Source organism: Megalops cyprinoides, chromosome 2 (genome assembly GCF_013368585.1).
Source record: "Megalops cyprinoides isolate fMegCyp1 chromosome 2, fMegCyp1.pri, whole genome shotgun sequence".
NCBI classification, from domain to species: Eukaryota; Metazoa; Chordata; class Actinopteri; order Elopiformes; family Megalopidae; genus Megalops; species Megalops cyprinoides.
Window position 1 is genome coordinate 23,897,020 of NC_050584.1, and position 27,982 is coordinate 23,925,001.

At 43.2% G+C, this 27,982-nt stretch overlaps 1 protein-coding gene across 2 annotated transcripts; it reads right to left on the minus strand.

Moving 5' to 3' along the window:
- Nucleotides 1–10: 10 nt before the first annotated feature.
- Nucleotides 11–27,428, minus strand: LOC118772427 (desmoplakin-like). Of its 2 annotated transcripts, none has more exons than XM_036520741.1 (24): nt 27,139–27,428; nt 25,566–25,659; nt 22,903–23,036; nt 19,775–19,913; nt 17,961–18,086; nt 17,014–17,073; nt 16,710–16,877; nt 15,823–15,927; nt 15,437–15,532; nt 14,857–14,982; nt 13,638–13,790; nt 13,027–13,181; nt 12,301–12,427; nt 11,735–11,921; nt 10,873–11,087; nt 10,331–10,509; nt 9,661–9,799; nt 9,120–9,313; nt 8,346–8,508; nt 7,486–7,569; nt 7,183–7,290; nt 6,804–6,902; nt 4,348–6,174; nt 11–3,550 (listed from the first exon to the last, which is right to left on the minus strand). In XM_036520741.1, the coding sequence occupies exons 1-24, from the start codon at nt 27,333–27,335 to the stop codon at nt 353–355; spliced, it is 8,073 nt and encodes a 2,690-aa protein (XP_036376634.1). In that variant the 5' UTR covers nt 27,336–27,428; the 3' UTR covers nt 11–352. The 2 variants fall into 2 exon arrangements, with proteins under 2 accessions (XP_036376634.1, XP_036376635.1); XM_036520742.1 differs by having other exon boundaries at nt 12–3,550; nt 5,677–6,174.
- Between the last annotated feature and the right edge of the window lie 554 nt (nt 27,429–27,982).

Below are 27,982 nucleotides of genomic sequence, written 5' to 3' on the forward strand. Positions count from 1 at the left end.
GAACCACCCTGCTAAATTAAGTTCCTCCTTTTACATGATAACAAGTACAATTATTGAGTCATGGTTAAACAAAAAAGCAATATAAAAAGCATGCTATTATCCCAAGAGCATCATAACATAAACAGCATTTGAAAATAAACAAAAAACCCCCAAATTAATTCATTCCCAGGTGTGGCTAAATATTCCCTGTTCTTATCTAATGACACCAAAACCCAACATTATCTGCACAATGTGTGTCCCAAAATCCCATTCTTATAGGTCATTTCCACACTCCTAAAAGACACAAAGCTGAAAACATAAAAATGAGTGTCATTTTATGTTAATCTGTAGATGTTGCCTGTGGAATATGGTGTTAAGACGTAGATCTGGAGCTGAAGGAGGTGTAGCTGTAGCTGTATCTGGTTGTCATGTCTATGCTTCCTCTGCGGGACCCACTCCTAGACCCACTGCGGGAGCCGGAGGCGGACCCAGGAGCGGAAGACACATTGTAGGGGCTGCTGATCCCTTTGGAAGACATTGAGGAGGCCTGGAGCATCTTTATCCCGCTGCCCTCCTCCACCATGCAGTTGTCCGTGGCCTCCTTGTACGAAATCTTCAGCTTGGTCTTGGGACAGGTCAAGTTCTTGGCGTGGTGCCTGGTGTCCTGGAGCTTCTGTGCAGCCCTGGTGTCCATCCAGCCTCTCTGGACTACGTCCTCCAAGGTCCTCCTCTGACCAATCGCAGGGTCGATGAGGCCTCCTGTCACATACTGGAACTCGAGAAACCTCTGCCCGGCCTCGTAAGGCAGCCACTTCTCCTTCATCGCTTCAACCGCCGACATCTTCCTCTGGCTTTTGACATCCTCAAACCCGAGGTACGCCTTCTGCGCTGGCTTCAGCCTGGTGGCCATATCTTCCTCAATAATCCCCTGGCGTGCTGCCTCTTGCACTGAAAGCCTCTTGCCACTGGTTAGGTCGACAATGCCTCCAGTGCAGGCCTGTGCTTCCAGCAGACGCTGAGCAGTGATGGAGTCCACTAACCCACGGTGCAGTGCTTCCGTGATGGATATTTTCTCAAGAGTGTCTGTATCAAATATGGCTGCCACGGGGCTTTGGTCACCTAACACTTCTGATGGGGAAGCGAGGGTTATGGAGACGCTGGCAATGTGCTTGAGTGTAGTTGGCGATGGCGGTGGGTGTTGCTGGGGCCTGCTGCTATGAGTCACAGTTTCCACCTTGCTAGAAGTCACAGTCCTTTCAGTGCGGGTTTTGTTGGTGATCATGTCCGCGAACTGTGTGAGAGTCAGTGACCCTGACTTGTATTTCTCAAACGTGGCCTTGTCGATGATGCCCTTTTCCAGGGAATCCTGGATGTCGTACTGGATGCCCGTCTTCTGGTCAATGACAACCAGCCGGGTGGAGCCGTCAGGTGCCGTGATGGTGATCTCCTCCCACTCACACTCCTGCCCAGAGAGCTCCAGGTAGGTCTCGTAGTCGATGAGCTGCTTGTCATAGGCCTCCTTCACCGTCATCTCTTTGTTTGTGTCGGGGTCAACGATCACCACTCTCCGCTTGCGGAGGGTGTTCTTCTGGGTGGACTGCTGCTGCTTCTTCTTGTCCTTCAGTGGCAGCAGGACCAATCCCGTCTTCTCATCACTCACACACCTCTCTTTGAGCTGCAGGTAAGTCAGGTTCTCCTGCGTGTTCGGGTCGAAGAAGCCCTTTGTATCATCACCTTCGTAGGACAGGATCTCGTTCATCTCTTCGTCAAAGTATCCCCGCTTGTAGGCAATGGCCACATCTATGCGGTGGCTCTGTTTGGGGTCAATTATGCCACCGCTTGCAATCTGAGCTTCCAACAGCCTGATGCCATGCCCTTTCTCGATAAGGCCCATCTCGATGGCTTGGAAGAGCGAGATGATCTTTCCCGTGTTGGGATCTGTGTATCCGGTGACAGCTCTCTCGGCAGACAGGAGTTTGTCCTTGAACTCCTTGCCAACGAGGCCTCTTTTCCATGCTTCATCCACAGTTAGGTACATATTGTTGATGGGGTCAATCATGAATCCAGAGGCAGCCTGAGCCTCCAGGAGCTCCAGTGTTGTGCCTGGCCTGAGGAGCCCCTCCTTCATGGCCTGGTAGATGGGCATGACTCTGTCAGTGGCTTCATCATAAATGCCTGCGATGCAAGTAGAACCTTGAAGGTATTGTCTGAGTTTGGTCTCAATGTCCTGGCTTGACAGTTTGCCCTCCCTTAATTTATCCAAATCTGAGCTTTCCAGCAGGTTGGAATCAACTAGTTCGGAGACTGAGACCTCTCCTCTGATCCCCTTCACTGTCAGGGGTTTCTCTGGGGCTGGAAGGAGGAGCAGACCTCCGGTGGGTTCTGTTTTGCACTTCATCTTCAGATTGATGTAACAGGTGTTCTCCTCTGTGGCAGGGTCTATGTAGCATGTCGGTTTCTTATTCAGAGCCCTGTAGAGGTCTTCATCGATTAGATCTCGGTCCACAGCAGCATCTTTCGGGAGGAAGACACTCAGCACCGGGTCAACGATGCCTCCAACAGACTCCTGTGCCTGGAGGAGACGCAGGGCAGTGTCCCGATCAATCCAGCCTTTCTTCATCGCCTGCCCCGCTGACAGCAGTTTGCCCGTAGCTGGATCCTTGAAACCCATGGAGGCATTTTCAGCTATGATGAGAGTGTCTCTGTCCTGGGCGTCCACAAGGCCCCTGGAGCAGGCCACATCCACTGTCATTTTCTCATTGGTTCTGGGGTCAATTATGTAGCCTGTGGCAGCCTGTGCCTCCAGGAGCATGGTGGCACTCTCTGGTGTGAGGAGATTTCTGTGCTTGGCCTCGATAATAGGAATTCTGCCCTGGGGGCCGCTTTCCATGCCAGCGATGACCCCTGTGCCCTTTAGGTTGACCTTGATGTCGACGGCCACCTCCGGCACAGTCTTCTTCCCCTTCATCAGCTGGCTGAGGGTGACCTTGTCAATAATCCCGCAGTCACACAGCTGGTGGGCCGTGACTTTCCGGCGGATGCCGTCGAAGACAAGCATGGAGGCATCCACCATGTCCATGGCCTCCTCAGTCTGGGTCTGCTTGCTGAAGGCGTCCGGACGCTGCCTCAGTTTCCTCAGCTCCAGCTCCAGCCTGTCTCTCAAAGAAGTCAGGTCCACTATTTCTTTCTCTGTGCTCTGCAGCTTGATCTTGTACCTTTCCTCCACCAGTTTCAGCTCCGACAGCAGCCTCTCGATCTCCATCTTCAGCGAGCTCCTCTCCCTCTCCATCTTATCTTTCTCTGAGTCGTACTGTTTGACCAGGCCCTCCTTAACCTCGTACTGGCTCTTCCAGTAGGTCAGATCCTTCCTGATCTGGTCATTCTCATCCTGGAGGCGCTGCCTCTGCCGCACCTCGGACTCCAGGGACACCTTGATGCGGCTGAGCTCCTCTCCGTACTTCTGCATCTTGGCCTTGTCCTGTTCTATCAGTTTTATCTTAAGTAAGAGGTTGTCCCTTTCTTGCAGGAGCTCATTGTAGTGAGTTTGAGATTCGTGTATCATGGTGGATGTCTGAAAATGAAAAGAACAGCAAAAGAGCATTATTAAAATTAAACAGCTTAAAAAAGCTAAAGTAGCTAAGCACACTTTATATTTCTCCCATCATATTAACTGCAACAAGTACATTACTACAAATAAGATAAGCTGTAGTCGGTTGTTTTTTGCATTTACAAAGTTATTTTACAAACAAGGTGAAAGTATGGCTACAATTTTATGTTAAGTATTAATTCAAAGAGACAGGTACACACTGAGACACAAGGATGCTCCAATAGAACATGCCTTGGTATAACTATTATTGTTAAAGCACCATTAATATATTGTATTTGCTGTGAAATTTGTATTAACTGAATAGCCATTGAATGTAAATTAAACACAAATACAAGTTTTGATCTGTAAAATGGATGAATAAATAAATGTACATTAACAATCAAAAGATAAAATCATACAAAACAATCAACAATGACATGTGCTGATTGGCTGGCACATGGTAAAAATCTGAAGTGATAACATTTGGACTCCTTTTGATCAACAAAATAGAGGCACAAGTAAGCATTCTGTACAGCAAGCTGGGCACTGAATAAAAAAAAAAGTAGAAAAAAATGTAAATGATTCTTTTTACAGCCAAACCAGTGACTGAATCAGGGCATGGAATGATGATTTAGACATGCACAGACACATTAGGATTAGGACTTCATTAGGACAGAAGCACATGAAAGCAAAGCTGGCATGCACGAAGAGTGATTAAGAGCCATTCAGAATTTCAAGGCATAATTTGACATAATCCGAAGATTCTCAGATTATGAAAATACCTCCATGGCTTGCTTTTGAATTTTTTCAATTTCCAGTTTCAGCTTTTCTCTTTCCCGGGACAGCTCGTCAATCAGCCCCTGGGACTCAAGGGTGGTTTTGCTGCTGCTCTGTAGCTGAAGCTGCAGGGATGATATCTGTGCCATCGCTTCACTGTTGCTGCTGTCCTTGCTCTTCTTCAGCTCGTCCCGCTCCTGCCGGAGGGCCCTCAGCTCTTCCTCCAGCTTCAGACGTTCCTTGGTCAGCTTCTGTGTGAGGCTCTGCAGCTTCTCGATCTCGGTGGCGTTGTCGTTCAGAACCCTGCTCTTCTCCTCGATAGTCTTGTAGAGGGTCTCATTACGGAGGTTGGCCTCCTTCACCCGCGCCTGCTCCTGCAGTAGCTGCTGCTGCAGGGCCTTCAGTTCGGCAGTCAGCTGGTTCAGCCTCTCCGTGGCAGTCTTGTGGTCCCTCAGACTCTTGTCGAGGGCCTCCTGGAGTCTCCGCAGTTCCTGGTCATTCTTCCTGCTCATGACGGATGCCTCCTCCTGCTGCTTCTTAAGCAGAGTGATGGTGGTCGTGTGCCCCTTGCAAGCCTGCGCCATCCTCTCTAGCTCCGCCTCCGCCCTCTGCCTCCTGCCAACCTCCTCCAGCGCGGCCTTCTTGTGCTTCTCGGCTTCGGCCTCCAGAGCATCGACCATCTTCTGCAGGTCTGCGACCCTGCTCTGGAGCCTGGCTGCAGACTGCTCCACCTTGCTCCTGTCGCCCATTTGCTTCTCCAGTTGGACCCTGAGCACGCTGATCTCCTCCTCTGTTACTTTCAACTTGTTGATGGACTCAGTGGAGGAAGCCTGCTTTGCCTTCAGGTCAATCTGGATTTGCTTGAGGCTGGAGTTTTCGGTCTCAAGGGCTTTTCTCTTCCTGCTGTCCTCTTCCAGGTTCAGAGTGAGCAAAGTGATCTCCTTGTTCTTTTCCTGAATAATTCTATTAGCCTCCATCAGGGCCTCCTTGTGCTTAAGGTCATCGTCAGATCTCTGCTTGATTATGGTCTCTATCTGAATTACCAGCTCCTTTTTCTTTCTGGACTCCTCTGTCCCCATGGACCTGAGCTGGTTGGCCTCCTCCTCTGCCTTCCTCCTCAGCTCTTCCAATTCGCTGATGGAGAGCTTCAGTCTCTTAAGCTCTTCCTCCAACTCCCTCTTCTCACTTACCAGGCTTTCATACTGCAGTTTGAGCCCCGATGACTCCTCCTGCTTCTGCATGGTGATCTTTTGGATGTTGGTCTTTGTGATGTGGATCTCGGACTCGTAGGTTTTCCTAAGGTTACTTATTTCCAGGTTACACTGGTTTCTTACCTTGGAGAGCTCGGCCTCTACCTCCCGTTTTCGCCCGGCCTCGTCCTCCAGCTGCATCCGCAGCCTCTCAATCTCCCGCTCCTTGTCCTTGATGGTCTTCTCGATGTCAATCTTGGCCCAGTTGACCTCCTCCAGCTCCTTCTGCCTCTTCCTGATGATCAGCTCATACTCCTCCTGCTGGCTGGTGTACGTCTCCTCTGCCAGCTGCCTCTTCCTCCTCTCCTCGTCGATGAGCTGGTTGAGCCGGGCCAGCTGGTCTTGCAGCTCCACTAGCTGGCTGCTGGTGCTGTTGAGGTTCTCCCTGGTGGCGTTGCACTCTATGACCTGGCTCCTTTTGACCTCTTCCAGAGACAGCAGCTGCTCTTTGGATTCTGAGAGCTCCAGCTGGTACTTAGCTAGTGCGTCTTCCAGAGACTTGTTCTTCAGGTTTCTGTCTTCGATGTCCTCTTTCAGAAGTCTCAGCTCTTCTTCCAGCAGGTCGATTCTGGTGTTCCTGATCTAAATAATTAAAAAGTTAGAGTGTTTGAGTAAATATGCTCATGCATGTTAATATGTGAAAAGTATTTTTTTTCAGTTTAAGCATATCATCTCTAATTTAAAAATGAAACATTAAAGTAAAATACTGATATTTTGTCATAAAGTGAAGCAAGGTTTACAGCAAAGCTAATAAACAATAAGCATATTATTATGCAGTTATTTTGAGTAATCTGATCAAAGCTTAGTTTCTGTAATAAAATACACTCTTTCCAGTATCATGTGTTGAATGTGAAACAGATTAGTTATGTTAAACATCAGAAAAGCACACTGCAAGGTACTGATGAATAAATCATGCCAATCTGCATTCATTAAAAAAGCTGTTCACTGTGGGCTAAATATAACCCATTTGTGTTCAAATTATTATTAATTAAATTATTATTTATGAATTCAATCACTTTTGTTGAACTGAAACCCAATTATACACAGTATCATATTTAAAATATAAAATTCTCCTGAATTTTTATGTGTATTTTTGTATAACTAGACTGAAATTTTCTCCCTCATGTGATGTTGAAAGTACATGGTGACAGATTAAAAGGACCACATTTCATTCAGGGACTGACAGCAGTTCCTGTGAGTTCACCCCCTACCTTCAGCTCCTCCATGTTTTTCAGCATTTCCCCAAGGAACTTGTAGTAGGCATTGGAGCGGGTAAGGAGCTCGATGTAGCGAGCCTGCAAGTCACCCGCCTGGGAGGCACAAAGCACAGTTCTCTCCAGTCAGCAAAAAGGAATGCAGCTGGAGCTAACATTCTCACAATGCTGAAGTGACATTGTAGCAATGGACTGTGTACTTTACTCTAAGACCAGGATACTCTCCCTATCCCAATATCATTTTATTTCTGATTTACATATTCAACAGAAGCATATTATTTAAGCAAAGTGTCAAGTGACATGATTTCTGACAATGTACTAGTGCAGCAGCTTTTCAATACCCTAAATTTCCTTTCTCATTGCCCTAGGAAAGTACCTCCTGGGTGAGCACGGTAGCCGGAGACTGCAGCATGGTCCTCTTGATGGGGATGTTGAGCAGAGTCTCCAGCCCTGCACTGTAGGAGGCCAGCTCTAGCTCGTAGTCCTGCACAAAATGAAAGAATAATTCAAAAATAAAAGAAAATCTGCTATCTGTACGTCATGTGTCTGCTGGTGCCAGCCACGTAGCACAAGAGATTCAATTAAGACAAACTCATTTCTCATTCTGCAAATGGAGCTCCTAAGTTCAAAAGGTCAACCATAAATGAAACATGCCACTCCTGCTACAGTGTTACTGTACCTTAATGGATGTTGCACATGTGTTGGCATCCTTCAGAACATCTTCTACCTCCTCCCTCTTCCCTATTATTTCAGAGTTCAAGATCTGTCAATTGCCACACACACACACACAGAGCAAGGTCAGCAACGCAATGACACCCATCATATTTTCTCTGCGTGGCCTGTCATTTGGCCAGAGCACAAGTGGCTGAAATATTTTAAGAGCTGTAAGCATTTTAAGTGGGTCTTCAGCCAACTGAGCTTAACTGGACAGTACTGCGCGGGCACTCTTATAGAGTAGGTGAGGACTTGGCTCACAACCAAAAGTTTGCAGGCTCTGTTTTCTGTTGGGGCACTGCTGTTGCACCCCTGGGCAAGGTACTCCCCCAGCATTACTACAGTAAATATCCATCTGTATAAATAGATATTAAAATTGTAGATTATGTAAGTTACCATGAATAAAAATGTTGGAAAGTAAATAAAGTGAACTATCCAGAAGCGCAGCTTCAAAGAGCATCTGATTGCCAGGAATTTTATTTCTCCTGCTTGAGCGCTTCTTCATCCACTCTGGTTTTGAAACTATTTGCATTCATAATTCCACATCCTATAAGACTGTGTGCATACCTCTCAAATAACAGTCTGTAAACCACATTTTCCATTGTCTTCCTATCTGAAGTAAAATTCAATAGACTCACTGACTGATAGCTTCAGTGCTTTTGAAAAGGTGCAGTTTCAATGCTTTTTTTACACTACCAATTACAGTGTTCAGTTTAGTAACTACATATGAGTGGAACCATCTCCTTTTGCCCTATACTGATGAACTGACCAACTGACTGATTTATTGATCGATTGACGATTTGATTGACAGGCCCCTTGCAGTACCTTCTGCTGGTTCATGTGCTCTGTGAGGGCTTTGATGTCCTCAAACTTGGTGCCCTGAAGGGCATCCTGGCGCTGGCGGGTGTCATCGATCCACCCGCTGAGGGCGGAGCTGGTCTGCTGGTATTGCCTGAGCTCATGCTGTTGCTTCTGTAGATCGTTTAGCCTGAGATGCGAAAGAATATGAAATCAACACTGATCTAATGCATGTCAACTAGTAAAGCACAGTCACAGTATCTACAGTATCTTCAATTTCCCATACCACTACCCTCTCCAATAAGACTATTATGAGAAAACCTAGTCTTATAAGCCATTCAGTATTCCATCCAGTAATTCACAAACTGAGTGGGCTTGTTAATTAGTACAGGCATCTGAGCACTGGAAATTCTAGCACTTGGACAAATTATATAGTACAGCCAAAGTGTCAAAAATCAAATCCACAATTTCTTTAACCTAATGGATGACATGATGGATATACCCAAAACTAATCAAAGTGTATAAAGTCTGAGGGGGAATAAAAGATATGTGTAAATTCACAGACATGCCATCATTTCACTGCACTGTACATTGTACCTTGGCATGTGACAAATAAAAACTTTGAAATAAACATCAGAATGGGTGGGGCATGCAGAACTGCAGAAACCTGGGGAAGAGGGATTCTTGCCATTCACATGACAATCTACTGCTTTCATGACTATGATGACATCACGTGTTCTTCAACCAGATGCACAACAGTGTATGTGACACGTGTGAACAAAGAAAATGAAAGCCTCCTGCCTGCAGTCGATCTGGGCCTGGATGCGATGCCAGCGGTCTGACATCTGGCCCACTAGCTCAGAGTACTTGGAGAGGTCCACGGTGCACTTGGGGCAAGACTGGTCTATTTGGCTGTTCCAGTTCACAGCATTGCTCAGCTCTGTTTCCATTGTCCTCAGCAAGTTCGACTTCTGCTCCAGCTCAGACTTCATTTCCTACAGACAGACATATACACACACAAACACACACACACACACACACACACACACACACACACACACACACACAAACACACAAATAGAGCACTGACTGAAATAGTCTTTGGTTCATTATCTTCAAATGCAGGGCTTTGTTACTCGTTTCTGTACCTCATTACTGGTTTGCTTCTGCGGAGACATTACCAAATATAAGCCAGAGCAAGCATACAGAGACTGACATCTGGAGGTAAAGCAATGCATTTCTGGAGAGCTGTGTGGAGTGAGATCTGGTGTTGGGTTTGCTCTCTATGTTATCAGGAGCATTACAGGTGGCGATGACCGGAAGGGTGGAGTGGTTAGGCTACCATCAGTGTGGCTCTGTAGGCCTCTATCTCGTCCGGGTCCAGAGAGCTGGTCTCCTTCTCGGTCAGCCGGGCCTCATGGACCTTGACCACGTCTTCGGCCTGAAGCAGGCTCTGAAGCAGGGCCATTAGCGCCTTCAGCCTGGGGTAGAGAGCAGCAGCATGGAGACTCAGAGAGCGCCCTCTAGAGGCACTCTGCTTACACTGCACCGCACATCTGATTGCTTATGCGGCCAATATTTCATCTAATACCCAATCACACAGCTGTATGTTCCCCAACAGTACATTCTAATTGTATAGTTCTCACACATGCCTCACACAACCCTTTTACAGCAATTTGAGCTCTGTATATAAATTCAGTTCTGTGGGTTACTGTGCTTGTTATGCAATGTCTGTAATGTTTCTCCAGAGAACCACATTTGGAATAAGTGCTTTAATTCATACTTTCATGTGCCATCATCATGGACTCATTGTGTATTGTTATGTAATGTAATGTATTTTAGACACATTATTTTAGTATATATTTTGAAAGGGTTTTGAACCTGCAACCAATCATTCACCTACTGCTCCACAGTACTGCTACCCTCCTAAAAGGAAGCAAAAGCTCCAAAGACCCATCTTGACATTCATTGTGAGATGAAGGAAAGCTCAAAATGCATGGGCCCAGTCTTACCTCTGTATGTAGGAGGAGGAGTAGCCCTCCAGACTGCCCAGTCTCTGGTTGATGAGAGCAAGCTCAGACCGGAGGAACTTGACCTTGTCCGCGTCCGTCATGCCCTCCAGCTGCCTCATGATCTTCTCCTTCAGCTTGATGTACTCGTCCCGGATGGAGTCGAGGTCCTGGTGCAGGCCCTGTGACATCACAGCAGCGCAGTCAGAACATTAAGTCAATGTTTCAAAAGTGACTCTCCTGGTCAGGGCAACGGTTTTGTTTGTAGATGATGCTAAAATTTTATGGTAGATGACGTCAGAGGGACCTCTGACTGCATTTGGACTATACACCTACTGCTCAGCGCAGAAACAGGGACAACACTGTGGATCAGCTAACAAACTCAAACTTTTATGAAAATTTTTAAGAATCAAAAAACCAAACTTCAGTCATGTGGACAGAACAATCTAGTAGAAGGGGCCCATTTCCCACAAGACAAGGAACATTTACTGTCAGATCCAAAAGGAAGGGTATTTCAGGTTGAAGGGCTTGGGGTAGCAATTTACCTCCAGCTGGACAATCCGCTGGGAGCATCCCTGCAGGCCCTCTTCCCCCAGGGGCAGGTGGAGGTGCTGGGAGAGGCCCGTTTCGGCCACCTCCAGCCTCTGCCTCAGGACCTGCAGCTCCGTCAGCAGGGTCAGGTTTTGGGTGGGTTTCGGCTCCTGTTTGGTCACCTGTTCCACCTGCTTCGCCTTGATCTCCTCCTCCTTCTTGGCTGCGGCTGCAAGCAGTCAAAAGGAGACACTTCAGCACTGTGACTTTTGCTGCCCTCATTTCCTACCCGTGACGAGCGGAGATAATGCTCTGAACTGAGGAAGCAGAGCTTTTTTTCCATCTGTAAGGAACCCACTCTATAGGTACAAACCCTCTGATATATTTACATCTGCATCTATCCTTCCACAAAAACTCCAACAAACAGGCTGGTTTGCTTTAGGACATCATTAAATTACATCTGCAACACAATAATTTAGCAGACACCCTTATCCAGAGTGACTTCCAGCACAATAGAAAATAAATTTATCTATATAAAAGTTTAAGGAACAACAGTGTCAGACCAGGCTAACGACACTCCCAGACCAGTGAGTGTGAGCATAACACCATTCAAGCCCTACCACAGGTTAACTAGCGCAATCTGACTAGGCAACAGAGGCCAAGTATACTACCACACATCAGTCACTATAATACAAAATCCAAAATACATTGCAATACTACAAATAAAATAAACAGGTGATAAACATCAGCAATTATGACAGCATCCAACCAACATTCTGTAGCATGATGCAGTATTCCTAAATTCCTAAACACCCCCATTTCCTAAATAGGATGGCAGACCCTTTTGAAGTGGTAAAGAAAGAATGTGGTCCTTACTGTATGCGGGCAGATCCACCACCAGTTTGTCATAGTGGGTCTGAGCCCCTGTGTACTGGGTCTCAATCTGCCTCTTGTCATCATCGGTGAACAGCTCTGAGCCGTGAGAGTGACGCTGGAACTCCTGGTAGTGAGTCTCCAGGCTCTTGATGATGCTGCGGTACTCCTCTGGCCGCATCTGCGCAAGCTGAAGTTGCGGGACAATACAAAAATTAAAGTGGAGTGACCAAAAAGAAATTGCTGACCATTTACATGACTTTACCTTACACTCATTTACCAGACGCTCTTATCCAGACCGGCTTCCAGCACAAAAAAACTGAAGCGTATCCATTCAAGTTGAATGAATAATAGTGTCAGACCAGACTAACAACACTCCCAAAGCAGTGAGTGTGAGCATAATACTATTTAAGCCCTACCACAAGTTCACTTGTGCAACCTGGCTAGACAGCCTATAAAACTAAAGGAAGCCAAGAACATGAACTACCATACATCACAGTAACTAGATCACAGAGTCCATTTTGCATGTTAATTGAGGTAATTCTGTCCTAAGCAAATGTAAGACTCACCATGGTAATGGTGAGAGAGTTGATGCGGGTGATGTCTTGCACACAGTACTGCCAGGAGATAAGGCTCTTGATGTTGATGTAGAGCTGGTTCCAGATCCCCAGGATGGCTTCGTAATACTGTTCGTTTCTGACAAAAAAAAAAAACAGCAGTTACCATGGGCTGTGTGTAGTTTTTTTTATTCTTTTATCAAAAAGATATGAGGTTTATTTATAGAATTATATTTTAAATAACATTTATTGCTAGAGATTCATGCTGAGGCAAGCAGCAGCCTTCAGGCTGAGGAACGTAAGTGGCTCAGGACTATGGACTGCTAAGTATCTCACCAATATAAAACATATTCCTTGTACAGTTATTTTTGGACTGTAGCAGAGCATCTGATATAGAAAAGACATTTTTACCAAGTGTGGGGCCAAGGGCAGGGAGCCAGATTGATTTTTCATACTTTTATATAAGGTATCTGCAGCATGTGGGATATAATATAAGCGTGTCTTTATGAAAATCCATAAAGCTTCAAAACCTCGTGGTAGAGCAATAGATGATCATTACCCATTTTTAATCTAAACCACTTCCACACACATCATACTGAGGCATCGCTACACTGAGTCTATGGTTTGCACTGCACAGTGCAAACCATAGACTCACCATTGTCACCTTATCAAACCATGGGGCTCTGTATGCTACTGCGTTGACTTCCCCAGTACCGCAGAGCAGGCTGACTGGCTTACTTGTTAGCGAGGTTGATGCTGATGGGGTTGGGAGGCGGGACCAGGAGACACACGGAGGGGATTAGCATGTCCAGGCCTCCTGGACCTGTCACATGCCACTTGCTGCGCTGGGAGTTGTCCTTCAGAATGCCCTCGTTGTCTTTGAAGATGGTTTTCTGTAGAAGCAGAGAGAGCCACGAATAGCCATGACTCTGGCACTACGTCATTTTCCGAAGGATGGATACTATAGGCTGATACATCCGTGCAGCCTTGTATGCAATATACTCCACTGCCACACCTAGCATTCAGTTACAGCTTCGATCATAGTAAAAAAAAAAAAAAAAAAAAAAAACAGGCGTCAATTACTGATGTTTTTGGGTTTTTTTAAATATTTAATCACTGCTCTTTCATTTAGAGCATGAGAATGATGCTCTATGTGCGTATGTCTGTGTGTGTTTGTGTGCATGTGTGTGTGTTTGTGTGTGCGTGTGTTTGTGTGCGTGTGTGTGCGTGTGTGCTTTTGTGTGTTTGTGTGTGTGTGTGTGTGTTTTGTGTGTGCGTGTGTTTGTGTGCGTGTGTGCTTTTGTGTGTTTGTGTGTGTGTGTGAGAGAGAGAGACAGACAGTGTCTGACCTGGTCCTGGATGTAGTCACACAGAGCCCGCACTATGACGGGGCCGGTGCTCTTCTCCTCCGGGTTGCGAGGCTTCAGCTTCACAATGCTCTTGGACTTGGTAACCAGGTGTTGCACCAGTCTCTTATTCTCCATGATCCTCTCCTTCTCTTTCTGTGGGTCCGACAGTCAACCCCAACATTCCACAACTTGCCACCAGATTCCTCAGCTCAGCTCAGACTTTCTTACACGATTGAATTTTAAAACATTACAAAGAGATCACTTGCCATTTACAACAATCTGTCAGTTTATTAGTAACGTCTGTGTTTTTAAATGTACAGTACCAGTCAAAAGTTTGGAAATAACTTATTCTTTATTTTACTATTTTCCACATGTTAGAATAATAGTAAACATAAAAACAATGAAATAACACAATTGGAATTATGCAGTGACCAAATAAGTGTTAAACAAATCAAAACAATCCTATGCTTTGATTCTTCAAAGTAGCCAAAAATATTTTTTTCCCATTTTCTACCCAATTTGGAATGGCCAATTCCCCGAATTTTGGAATGTCCAAGTTGTCATCATCGATGTTCGGTCCCATTGCACATCCCCCACTGTCATCCAGGAGAGCTTAGACAAGCACGTGCCCTCCTCCAAGACACGTCATGCCAGCCGCTGCTTCTTTTCGCACTGCCGTCCACAAGCTAAGCTAGCACAAAGATGAGTCATAGGAAGACATTTTGTATGCAGCTTTGGCATGCGGACCACAGGCGCCCAATCGACCATCAGAGGTCGCTGTCGTTAATGGGACCAAAGCCCCTGCCGACGTACCCACCCCTATCCCCGGCGGAACAAAGCCAATGTGTTCCGCTTGTGAGCTCCCAGTTACTGTCAGCTAGTGACACAGTCAGGTTCAAACCTGGGCCGTAGAGTTCAGTCTACACGCAAAACAAGTTTTTTAACCAACTGAGCCACTCGGGAGCCACCAAAAATATAAAAAAAAAATTTTTTTTTTGGAAAGAAATTCCTACGTAAGCATCAGCTTCATTACTTACATTTGCCTTCAAAACTAATTTCAAGATATTAAGCATAAGTCTTTAGATCAAAATGTCTATGAATCTTAAATCAGGTGTGTGCAAACCTTTTACTAGTACTGTACATACACATGACACATTAAATAACATTGCTCCTTCTCCCTTGTTTGGTTAGGCTATTTAACAGGCAGACTGTACCCTACCTCCAAGCTTTTGACTAGCTCCAGCAGGTTCTCCAGTGATGTGCCCTTATCACAGGTGAACTTCTTATAGATGCTCTCATGAGCCTTTTGCAGTTTGCTATACGTCTCGTTTGCTTCCTTGAAGAACTTTGGCAAACAATCAGAGAAAGATGTCAGCCTCAGCTTTGAAAACTCTGATCATTAATTCAAAGTGACTGCTGATAGTTAAGGAAATGAGGAAAGTCTGCAATATCAGAATTGTTTTTCCTTCACTCCTATGTGTCTAATGAAACACCTATGCCTTATGTTTGTTACAGCTATCTGTAAGCCTCAAGACTTATCTTTTCTTTTGTCAGTTAGGTGATCATTTTTTATTTGTGTTATTTAGTTTAGAATGAGTTCATTTCATTTGATTTAGCATGTTTTAGCTTTTTGTTTGTTTTGTTTGAAGCTCTCATTCTGCAACTTTCTTCTTTTCCCACTGTTTGTTCTTGGTTAGCATTATCCTGGAGCACAGCTCATGAAATTCTCACACTAAAAAGAAAATATAAATCACTGTTATTGTACGGTTAAAACTGAGTTTCTGCCAGGTGAGCCTTACCTGGCTATAAGCTGTGTTCTCTTTCAGGTGCACAGGAATGCATTTGGTGATCTGAAGAAGCCAGCTCCACTGTATCTGCAGGGTGTCCATGTAAGCCTGGAAAGGAACAACAGGAGTCAACAGGTCACATCATATACTGCATGAAATGGAAGGTTCAGGAAGGTGAGGCCTCCATTTTGGCTCTTCTTCAAAGGACCACTTCATCTTATTTGCCAGGGAGTAATATAAGAGGGCTTTCTGCATTGCCTTTTTACTGCTCTCTCAGCAAAATAATATTGTCCAGACTAATCATTTGCTCCAAGGGGGGATATAGTTTTTATTATTACTGTTATTATTTGGCCACATGACAGATGCTTTTGTCCCAGAATGACTCCTTCTCTCTTTACCTCGATCTTGTCAGCAGCTGGGTGATTGTTCCTCAGGAGGCCATCCACCTTTTGTTTCAGTTTATTTAAATGCTTCTCTTTTTCTTCCAGCTCACTCATAAGTTTCTGCAAAATGAAGGTTTATTCAGTCTGTATCAATTCAACAGGGACTTCACCCAGTGATACCACTCAACACTACTGCAAATATTCAACACATCAGTGTGTTAGAAAGGGACTCCTCATTACATTATATTATTGTCATTTAGCAGACACTCTTATCTGCCTTACATATGTTACAACTGTTACATGCATGCTTTATACAGCTGGATGTTTACTGAGGCAGTTGTGGATTAAGTACCTTGCCCCAGTGGGGAATTGAACCAGCAACCTTTTGGTTACAAGCGCTCTTTACTACTATGACACAATGACTTATATAAATTGTTTGCATTTTCTGAAAATTTTAGGGGGTGCGATAAAATATTGGAACTACTAATACACCAGTACATTCTTAAATTCTGTGCTTTTCCTTGTTTCCCAGAAATGTGAAGATAGTAATCTGCAGGTGCAACTGCAATTAAAAGTAGGTTATAGACATCAGTTTTTAATCATGAGAATGAAGAATAAACAAACATTCTTTCCATACTATACCAGGTATGAGCTCAAGGCATAATATCTCATTGCAGTCTCATGCAGTCATTTTGGTGCCACTCTTGCCTGGAGATTTTTTACAGGACAAACAACAGCGACATTTTTTTTCTGACAGTTTTTTTTAACAAAATGGGCAATCACCAAAATGGTAGATCTTGTGATCATGAGTGGGGCCGCACAATATGACAGTTACTGATTGGTCAGGTAGAGATATCTACTGAGGATGTCATGCCCCGTCGCCCAGTCATATGTGTTCTTACTGAGTAACTCTCCTGCTTCTTGGGGATGTAGTCGTCGATGTTCTTGTCCCCCCAGTCAAACACCAGCTCCTCCTCCTCACGTTCGTTCACCCACATGATCTCCTTGGAGATCTCCTCAATGATCATCTGCAGGTCCCTCAGCTGATTGGTTCGGTTGAAGGACATTTTCTGGAAACAGAAGTTGGCAAATATATAAGACACTCACTTGTAAGCCTGCGGTTTCATATCCCACACGGTGCTCATGAGCCTGCTCAATGGTCCATGTTTTTTTTTTTTTAAGTGAGATAAAGGAATTAATTCTCACCTGCAAGCTGTCCCATTCTTGCTCCAGTAAATGCAGAGCACCTTTGTCTCCCTTCTGCATCTACAGAGAGACAGATTTATTCATTTTTAATTGTCACTGCAAAGTGAAGTCATACGTACATGTATTTTCATATGTGTATGTAGAATACGGCAATATTACAACAGTATTATACAGTTCATGTTCTTCCATTCTAGTGGCAGTCAAAAAGCCAAAAGAAATGAATAAGTTAGGTTTGCACTCTTAAGGTTTACACTCAGATACAGTGCAGATAAATTATTCATTATATTAGACTCCAAACTTAATAACACATATGTTATTGAGATGAACACTTTGCCTGTTGAAGTGTCATCGGCATGTGGTAAAATGCTTGTTTCTAGGTTCACTCTATTCCGTATTTTTAAGCAATCAATACTTTGCCTGTATTACCAATCCAGTGCAGACTTCAACATTCTTCGTGTAATTATATTTTGGATCTATGCAGCGATACACTTTGACAATTGATTTTTTTCTGTATGCTGTATAAAATCACTGCATTTCTGTAAGTGTGTTATCAATGTCAAATATTATTTCCTTGAAGAAGAATGACATGAATATATAGACTATATACTATATGTGTAAGTGTAAGTTATATGTGTAAGTTAGTGGTAAGAAGAACAGGGGTTTTCACAAAGGTTTTCAACTTTTCCAAAGTTAAAATTTTAGCGAAGAAACCAAGTGAAGCAGGCTTGCATGGGGATACAATGTGGGTATGCTAAATTACACCCTGAATATGTAAACCCTCTAAAAGACATTAATCTCCCATTATGAACGCAGTCTTTAGCTAAGCAGAGCATGTTTTTACTAAAGCACATCAGCATTCAGGCCTGTGACACTCGCACCATCACAGGCCCGGCGCTGTCATCAGAGTGGCCCTGCAGGTGCAGCGGAGGGGTCGGGGCGGTACGTACCAGCTCGTCCCTGGCCCTGTCCACCTCCACGCTGCGCTGGATGGAGCTGTGGAACTTGCTGTGGTTGGCCAGCTGCTGCTCAATGGCAGCCGAGGTGTCCCCCCAGGGGGAGGTCTCTATCAGGCGCTGGGGGGAAGACACAGGGCGGGACAATGAAGGAACAGCACACCTTTGCCTTTGTTGGCAAAAAAAGGTGGTGATTTTATTTTATCAGGAATATCTGGCTCTCTCACCCTCCAGGAGGTAACAAGGGTACCTCAGAAGGACTGCTCAGCGAGAATTTTTTAAGAAGTTACTCAGTGAACCACACCCCGTTTCCTCTAACAATATGCTTTGTGCTTGGCTGCTACCTTTTTGGGGTCTTTGTCAAGACACATGGGTGTGCCCTGACCACTGATACCCTCTGCAGCTGATAGGCCAGTTTTACTCGAGATTCCGCTCAAACGCATTTTCACTCCTTAACACAATGGAATCCTTTGATTGCTCTAAGGGAGGTATAGCAGTGCTGCGCCCTAAGGCCAGTGCATGATTTTTTTGCTATGTGAACAGCGGTGATGGTTTAGTAACACATGACTCTTCTCATCAGCTTGCAGGAAGAAATGGGGAGATGTTGTAAACCAGAGCTCCTGAGCAATTCTAACATTTGCCTCTAGGTGGCAGTAGAGAATTATAGAAACCCTCCTCTGTAAGTTCATGGCTTATCAGCAGGGAACTATGCCAAGAATCTCCAGCAGAAGACTCTCTGTTTGCTCTTAGATAAATCAGACAGCTTAGGTTCAGTTTCTCTTTAGCAGCGTGTTTCTGTTCTGTCTCAACATCTGCGATTTACTGCAAGCTGTTCACAGTGGTGCTTGTTGAAACAGATTTTTCTACACTGAAAACAACTCTGATACATGTAGTTTAGTATCAGCTATTTGCTTGCAACACAGATACTTCACCTGCAAGAACTGTGTGGCATATTTTTGCCGGTACTCTGTTGTTTCAAGAATTCAATGGCAGAGCCTCTTAAAAAGACTTAAATGCACTATTATGCTTACATATTAATGACTCGGATTCAATAACCCATATGGATATGTAGTATAATATATTGAGAAATATGTTGTTCAGCCCTTATATACTGTAAATACATTTTAAATATATTAATGCAAAGTAGAAATACATTGCAATATAAGAAAACAGCAATTCTTTACAGTATATATTTTCAATATATTGATTGAGACAGAAAGATATTTTCTAAAATATATTCTTGGTGTATTATTTTTGTATGGGAATGATGTGCTTTTTAATGTACCCAGATTTTTAGTTTACTTCTGCAATTTGTTCCTGATCGTGAGAGGGCAGAGAACATTCACCTTGGATTCCACAGTAAAAAAAAAAAAAAAGAAATTTACGAGCCTAAGTTCCAGAGGAATAAACTACAGAGCAGGTTCAGGGTGAGCAGCCATTAACATGTCAAACCACACAGCCCAGTTTTCAGTGAAATGCACCTCTTCACTCCATTCCTCTCTTCTCCTTCCCCCTCTTCCTCACTGTCTCATTCCAGTACTTTGAGCACTACGATATGACAGTGTACGACTCCCACAACACACAGGTCTCCTACACAAACCAGTTACGAAAGAAGATTATCTGGGAGAGTGAGTTCCATCAAAGTCATGCTGTGGTCACTTAAAACATGGGATCTCTCATTTCAGTCTAACCAGGCCAGGTGCAGAGAGACATGAGTCAGCCCTTCTTCAAAGGAAAAGAAAACAAACATAGCTCATAACTCGAGCAAATCAACATTTAGAAGACTGCTCTGTGACTTTCTGTGGTACCTTCTGCTGACCAATCCAGGCGATGGCCTCGTGGTAGCTCCGCCCTGGGTCTTCCCAGCTGAGGCTGCTCCTTTTACGCTGGATGGTCCCATTGAGAGCGTAGTGGACCCCTCGCAGCTGCTCCTGGCACTGCTCCACACTGAATGACAGGGGAGAGAGAAAGGGGGGGCCATGGGGTTACCTGTATAACTTTTCCAAATTTTTCACCATTTCTGTCCTTCGCCGAATGGCAAGAAAATGCTGTACATTCTGCTTAACACTCCACAAACATTACATTATTGTTAGGGATTTGTTTGCACCGATTTATCGGCCATACATCGGTATCGGCCAATATTCACCCTTGTTGACTGCCATCGGCCTATCGGCAAATAAGATGACATTCACCAATGGCAGTGGCTGATGTTTATCTGTTGTGTCGCATCAATTTTGCACTGGCTAAATGTTGCGTTTGTTATTTGCGGTCTGACTTGGACAACAGTAGCCTACCCAGCTGCATTTTGGAGAAGATTCAACAGGTGGTACTATAATTAGCCTTATTAACATGGCAGCCATTTTGCTCTTACGTCACGCTCAGGGTGGGGGCAGTGTAACTCTTCAGTCAGCATCTATGGCAAAGTGGACCAAAAGTTTGATGTGTGTCTGTATCTACCTTTTGAAGAAATAAAACAAGAATGGGCAGATGGGTCAGCAAAGCCCCCTAAAAGAATTCAAAAGAGATACATTTGTTGGATTTAAAGTTACATCCACTAATGAATGAATGACCTGGTGCACTTAATTAGTTAGCTAACTAACATTAAGTTGCTAGCTAGCGAGCAAACAGTACTTAAGCTTGCAGTATGAATGTTAAAATTAAGTATTTGTTCATAAGAGACATGATGAAGCTGTATTGGTTTGACAGCTAGCAAAGTGCGTGAAAGGCAAATTAGCTAGCTAGCTAGCTACTTGCACTTTCAGCTGAAAAGTACAAATACCACCTTACAAAGACAAATCTAGCTAGCTAGCTAGCTATAGCTATACAAATACAAATATCACCTTGCAAACAAACACATAGCTAGCTAGCTACAATAAAAACAATGTAGAAAGCTAGATAGCTTGCTAGCTAATTTGGCTTTCACGCAATTTGCTCAGCTGTCATATTACTAGCTAGCTATCAAACTAATAAAGCCTCATCACGTCTCTTCTGACCAAATTATAGTAAATTTTATCACAGACACTGTAAGCAACCTGTTCTGACAACTTTAGTACTGCTAGCTAGCTAGCTACCAAATTAACATTACAGTTAGCTAGCTAGGTAGTCTGTAGTGAGTGTTTTAGCTAGCTAGTTAGCTAAGTGTGCCAGGTCTTTCTTTAAACATCAGTATCAGCATCGGCTATCAGCCAAATGGTTATTTTAAACATCTGTATCAACATCGGCCCAGAATTTCACAAATGGTGCATCCCTAATTATTGTAATTTAGCAGATGTTCTTATCCAGAGCTGCTTACATAGATTACTGTTTTTATATACTATCCATTTATACAGCTGGATATTTACTGAGGCCATTGTGGGTTAAATACCTCACCAAAAGGTACAGAAGTAGCACCCCAGTGAGGAATTGAACCAGAAACCTTTTGGTTTCCAGCCCTGTTCCTTACCACTACGCTACACTGCTGCCCCTATAGTAATTGATGTGGTACATTCATGCAGTTATCAGCTGAATAAGGGTAACACGGCATGATATAACTGTTCAAGTGGACTTGCCTTTCAGTGCTTTAAATGTTCTTCTTTGACACACTGAAAAATTTCTAAAGGTTTCAAGGTTTCCAAATCAGTACCTAACACCATGATGCTATAATAAGATCAAATCCTTCCACACGCTTTTATCTCAAAGAGAGATGCGTAGACATGTTTATGCAGTGCTTATCACTTTGAAATGCATCCATCCTGGAGTCTCCCACACATTCACTGTTAAAACACATTGCCCTAGAACCACAGGTGCAATATCAGCTGTAGGGGTGCTATAATAAGCTCAGATCCTCAAACACACACAGTTCACCCTTTTTTCAGAAAGAGCAGCTTCATAAAAAATTAGCCCTCTGCGACAACATTAAATGAAATGGGCAGAAGTGTTTAAATGGTTTTATCATTTAGCATATCGCTTTGAGACGCATTTGTTCCTTCAGTGTTCTGCGCAGTGACTCGTAACAAAAACAAAGCAGAAAAACACAGCTCTGGCATTAAGCCAGAGGACATTACATTACATTAATGCCATTTAGCAGACACTCGTATCCAGAGTGACTTACAATTTTTAAATGTCAGCCATTTTTATAGCTGGATTTTTTACTGAGGTAACTGTGGATTAAGTACCTTGTCCAAGAGTACAGCAGCAGTGCCCTGGCGGGGAATCAAACCAGCAACCTTTTGGTTACAAGCCCCACTCCTTACCACTATGCTACACTGCCCAATTACCACCATGCTACATTGCCCGGTTCAGGCTCCAGCCGTCACCAGTCTCCGTGACACACCGCGGCAGAATTTTTATGGCCACTTATCAACAGCATTCATAACATTTGCCTCTTATCTGCAGTGAGGCCAGACATAAACCCTGGCACACCTGCTGCACTGGGCCCATAGCACATCCTGTAGGAGGTCATTTAGTTCTGCAACTACTTCCTCCAACACTTCCTAACAGCGGACCAGGATCGTATAGGAGAATTTTCTGTCTTGAGTGTAGGCCAGCGGGACTTTGTGCCAGACATTTATTCTACAATACAACTGTACACTTTCCAGCCCACACAAACAGTACTACCAAATAGACTGAGGGTTGGCGAGTTTGGCTACTTCTTTTAGCTGTAGGTCATGGATCCCATTTGTGCAGCAGTACAGTTGCTTTGTAGGCATTTTGCCATTAATCAGGTCTTGTGAAATATTCTATACACACAAGTCAAAACCTGTATATGGAATTTAGTTGGCAAAGATGCAGATCAAGTGGAATTCAGTAGCCAGAATTCAAAACAGGACAGATCGATGTTGTTTTTTTTTGGCTCAAATGAGACCCAAAATCCAGCCATGCCCCCACCTGCTCCCCCATATGATGAGCATCATTTGGGCCTCTGTGGTTCCCTGCCTATCCCACGACATAGTCTTACCTCCTCACGACAGTGTCATTGGGCTGTCCTATCTGACGCAGGTCGTAGGCGCACCCCTTCAGCTGTTTGATCACCTCCTTGGACATGGCCATGTACTTCTCCGCCTCCGCCGCCGAGCGCGCAGGGTCGCCGCCCTGCAGGACACAAGGGATACGACCGCCATTCAGAGGACCAGCCAGAGCAGGTAAAGCGGGTCTGCTCAGGTCAAGGCTGAAAGTCTATCCACCGACTCACTGTGTTGACTAATGCCCACGAGCACGAATGCCGTAAAAAACGCACATGCTGACAGGCTGACAGCCTGGTGTTTTGACAATATAATCCCTCAAGCTTTCATTCTTGTTGCAAAAAATGTTAAATGGAAATTTTATTTTACATTGTATTTGCATCAAAGCACTTCAGGATGTAAGTTAATGCAGATGGCAATGAAGGAAGGTACTGGACTAGCAAATCAGAAGATTCAAATCCCCACTGGGCCAACAGTCATGCTCTCGCTCTTGGAAAGGTACTTACACAATACAAACACTGGAAAGGCATAATGGTTAAAAAATGCATCATACAAATGAATAATATCTAAAATACAAAATCTGGTAAGCAAATAAATGATGTAACAATTTAAAACAGTCATTACTCTAACATTTAGCAATGGGTTGGAAGTTTTTTTGGGAAAAATATGTATTCTGACTGTATTTATGTTCAAGACACGTGAACAAAAATATAAAGCCACCTAGTTCAAACACCTGACTAGTCAATGTAATAATGTAGTGGGAAGTGAACAGGAGATGATGGGACCCTTCTTGCCAATATCCTACTGGTCCTCCAGTAACTCTGAGCCAATGTGAACGGACACAAGGGGTACCAAATATCTTATTTGAACTTCTGTGCTAGAATGTAAATAGAAGCAGATCACACAGGAAAGCATTCACTTTGCCCAGCCCTTATTTTGATTTGCTATTCTTTTGTAAAAAAAAAAAAAACTTTCAGATGGATGGAAAAGAGGGATGTTGGTGGACCTGACTGTGGAAAACCCAGAGTCATACATCAGAATGCAACAAACTTATTTGAACAATGGTAATTAGATGCTAATTACATTTGTCTTTGTCAGAAGGGTGAAAACTACACATTATTTTTTTTTAAATCAGTCCCACTCTTTCGTGGTGATAAATTTAATTTTTCTTGCACAGACTCAATGGAGGGACCCATCTGGCCTGTGCAGGTAAATTCAGCAAGAATGATACTAAAATACTTATTTGTCCCAACAAACTGGCAGTCAGTCAAGTTTCAACTAGCCAGCTTAATTTAACTTAACTTAGGTTGGTTCCCTGTACAAGAGGGCTACGCCCAATCGCTCACAGGGGTCCTGAGTTACACTCAGTATGAGGACGCATCTCCTGTCACTTTTAACAAGCATGCTCATGCATGCCATCTCTCCTTATGCCAACAAACAGGCAAATATTCAAACTCAAACAGACGAAGACAGCCAAACCTAACAAACATTTTACATTTCTCAAACAATCAGATTCAGTCTAGTCTAAGATTAGCGGATACACTTTCAAGCACTTACATTTCTTCATGTTTTACTTTAAAATCTACTAACTTACTAACTTCCAAAAATAAATTCAAACCTCCTCTGCTATAAGTAATAACAGCTAGCCTAGATAGCTAAATTGTTTTCTTGAACAACTGGTATGAATGCTCTATCAGTTCATTTTAACATTGTAGCTAGATTTCATACATAAATTGATAGTGTTGATTCTGATGGGAGACCTTAATTCCAGACAGCACTCTAGTTGAAATAAAAGCAAAAAAGTGACAGTTCCCCCAATATACTGTATCATCTATAAAATAGAAAAATAAAACATGAAATTAAAAAATTGGTAATGCTAATGGTGTTTGGAATATATTGACACAGAACTGAGCAAAAATGAACAACGAAATAAAAAATATATCATATGAAAAAATTAAACGTGTTCCATAATAAAGTTTTAAAAATAAATGAATGCAATTAATAAACTTAAAATCACCTCAGGATCTTAAGGGAAAGTGCTGCTTTGGAACAGAAATCTCACTTTCATACTGAATGTGAATCCAAATTGCTACAAAATACGGGGCTTTCCTTCCTGAGCATAAAGACATTTTTTGCAGATCATAAACCACAAAACATGTCAGCTCAGGCACCACCCTCCAAAAAAATAAATCTTTTTTTCTTTGCAGTACAGGAACGCTTCAGTTCAGCTGGCACCTGCCTAACACTGAATCTGAAAGCTGACATTCTAACTATTTTATGTGTTATGTGTCATCTTCTGTATTACACTGTGTGTTATGTGCTGTTAAATTATGTGTTATGTGTGTTGTTATACTATGTGTTATGTGATGTATTACATTATGCGTTACTTGCTGTTACATTATGTTATACTATGCATATTGTTACACTATGTGTTGCGTTACATTATGTAATGCTGTGTTGCAGTACATTATGTGTTACATGCTTTGTTACATTATGTTATGTGCAGTGTTATGCTTTGTGTTCTTTGCTGTGTTACATTATGTGTTATGTTATGTGTTATGTGTTACGTGCTATGTTACAGTTAGGCCTAAAGCCGAAACAGCGTCTACAGCTCTGCCAGCACCGAACAGAGAATATTGCCACAAAAAATGTCACTTACGGACTGGAGAAAGTGCTCTGCCTTCTTCAGGTACTCCTGACATTGTGCATGCAGAATGGAGGCTCTCTGGTGAATGGCACTGAGCTGGAGTGAGCTGAGTAAACAAGAATTTGCATTATAACATATTTAAATCTGCAGTGACCTGATAATGATTCACATGATATTTTTCATTCCTTACTTATGTGGACTCCACTACCAGTGCAATGGGAACACAGGTCTGTGAAATCTCTGTACAGATCTTACCAGCCATAACTGAGCACACAATAAAATGAATTCTCTGCTCAGAAGGGGTGTGTCATGTACATGTCCAAACCGCACCATTTGTTCTAGAAATGTATCAAACCAGAGCCCTGAAGCCCAGAAAATCTGTTATGTACAACTGTTCAAATTTGTTTATTCACTGAATCATCTTCACTACAAATATTTTTAACTGAAATGTATTTTTATTTAACTACTAGCCTACTATTTTTATTAACAGTGTATAGCATAGCATTGCTTTTTGTGTTGCTTTTGTTTGGCTGTTTATTTACTATTTTATTTTCATAGAGGATGTTGATGACAGTTGCTATCATGAATTAAAGGCACAGTTTAATCTACAGAAGAATTCATGTTTTATCACTTTGTTTTGGAAAAAAATCCTGCTATTTTTCGTTACATTATGTTGTTTCACACAGAACATGGATGCATTATTAATAAACATATATTTTTCATAAGGGAGGGGTAAGGGTGACAGCTGTTAGTTATTATGACGCTTTATGCTTTCTTTTCTTTTGCTTTCTAAATGTTCTTTTACAATAGTTTGATTATATTTTATATTTAAACAGGGCACAAAATACTTGAAGTGTTTTTATTATTATTATTATTATTATTATTATTATTATTTTAAATTAAGGGAGAAAACTAAAGAAGCAAGTGCCGTTTTGCAGTTAACACTTTCTCAACAAATATTGAACTATTTCGCAACCTTGTTATCTGAATAACTAAACCTGCATACATTTGTTGTTTTTTACCACGTGGATGTACCTGCCCCACTAAGACTGGGAGAACGTATTGGCTAATTACACTGGTGACACATTCAGACTTCAGCTAAATTAATTTTAACTTTTGCAAGAAGTTAAAAAAACTGCCCCATGCGCTTCGAGGCATACTCCAGACTTTTAGGACATCTTAAGTAACTACACACTTACTTAAGACAAGGGTAATAAATTACAAACTTACACCTTAACTATGCAGCGCTGCTTATTGTCAATTTGCAAGCTCTTCGGCAGAAGAAAGGAAACATAACTCCGAATACATTGGTGCTACAACTACCCACCAATACCCAAACACTATTCACCTATGCAATACCATGTATATCAATAACAGTGCGGAGTCGCCTGCGGAAAAAGAAATAACGATACCCTCGACTCTTGTGACAAGTAGACTAACCACTCAACATATTTTCGACTCCAGTCCATACCACACTTAAAATGTGGTGCACGGGGGGAATAAAAAGTAATACATAGAGTAGCGTAAAGGTGTAGTAAAATATTTTTCAACAAATGAAAGCAACGGAAAAAAGCTCAGTACGTACCCTGTGTGTCCTCCTCCTCCAACAGAGCTCTTCGAGTATGAAAGCGTATTGTATCCCCCTGCGTATTCGGCCGCATATCCATTACCGCCGTGCATGTCGCTCCTGGCGTAAGCGTAGCTGCCACCGGTAAATTCGGGCCTGGAGATGGTACTCCTGCCCAAGGTATTGATGGCTCTTTGTGATCCGTATGAGCTCATCTTGAAATCCCGGGAATGAGGCTAACACTTTTGCGGGGAACTCCCAACCTGTTACCCGGCGTTGCGGTGGAAACTTAAGCGAAGCGCAGCGAAGAGAGCCCCGACCGCGCTCACCTTCCTCGTCCTAGAGCGCGCAGGGACTACTTGTGAAACACGGAAGAATCCAGTTTTGGCAGTACTAGACCACACCTATAGTGGCCTCTAAAACGATTAACTTGTTTTTTCTGTCTCTCTCTCTCTCTCTACTCACCCCTCCCTCTCCACCTCTCCACCTTTCTCTTGCCCGGAGGAGGTATTACATTGGAGGAGGATTATGTGCTTTTTGTAAGAGGCATATGTACTTCAGCACCAACAATAGTGCGCTTCTCGCGGTCTCTGTCCAAATTAACATAGTATCTCCTGGCCGTCATACAGGAAGGTCAAAACTGTGATCAAAGTTCCAGTTTTAAAGTAAATGCGATATTTGAGAGATAAAACACATTGTATTGCTCTGCATGTTGCGACTCTCAAAACTATATTTTATAGTGTCTTATTGCTGAATTTAATTAAAAAGAGGATCATACTCGTTTATGCGGTTTCGTGTCTCTCTACAAATCGAACACTTGAAAAGTCAACACCGAACAAATGACATCCAGGATACTTTTTAT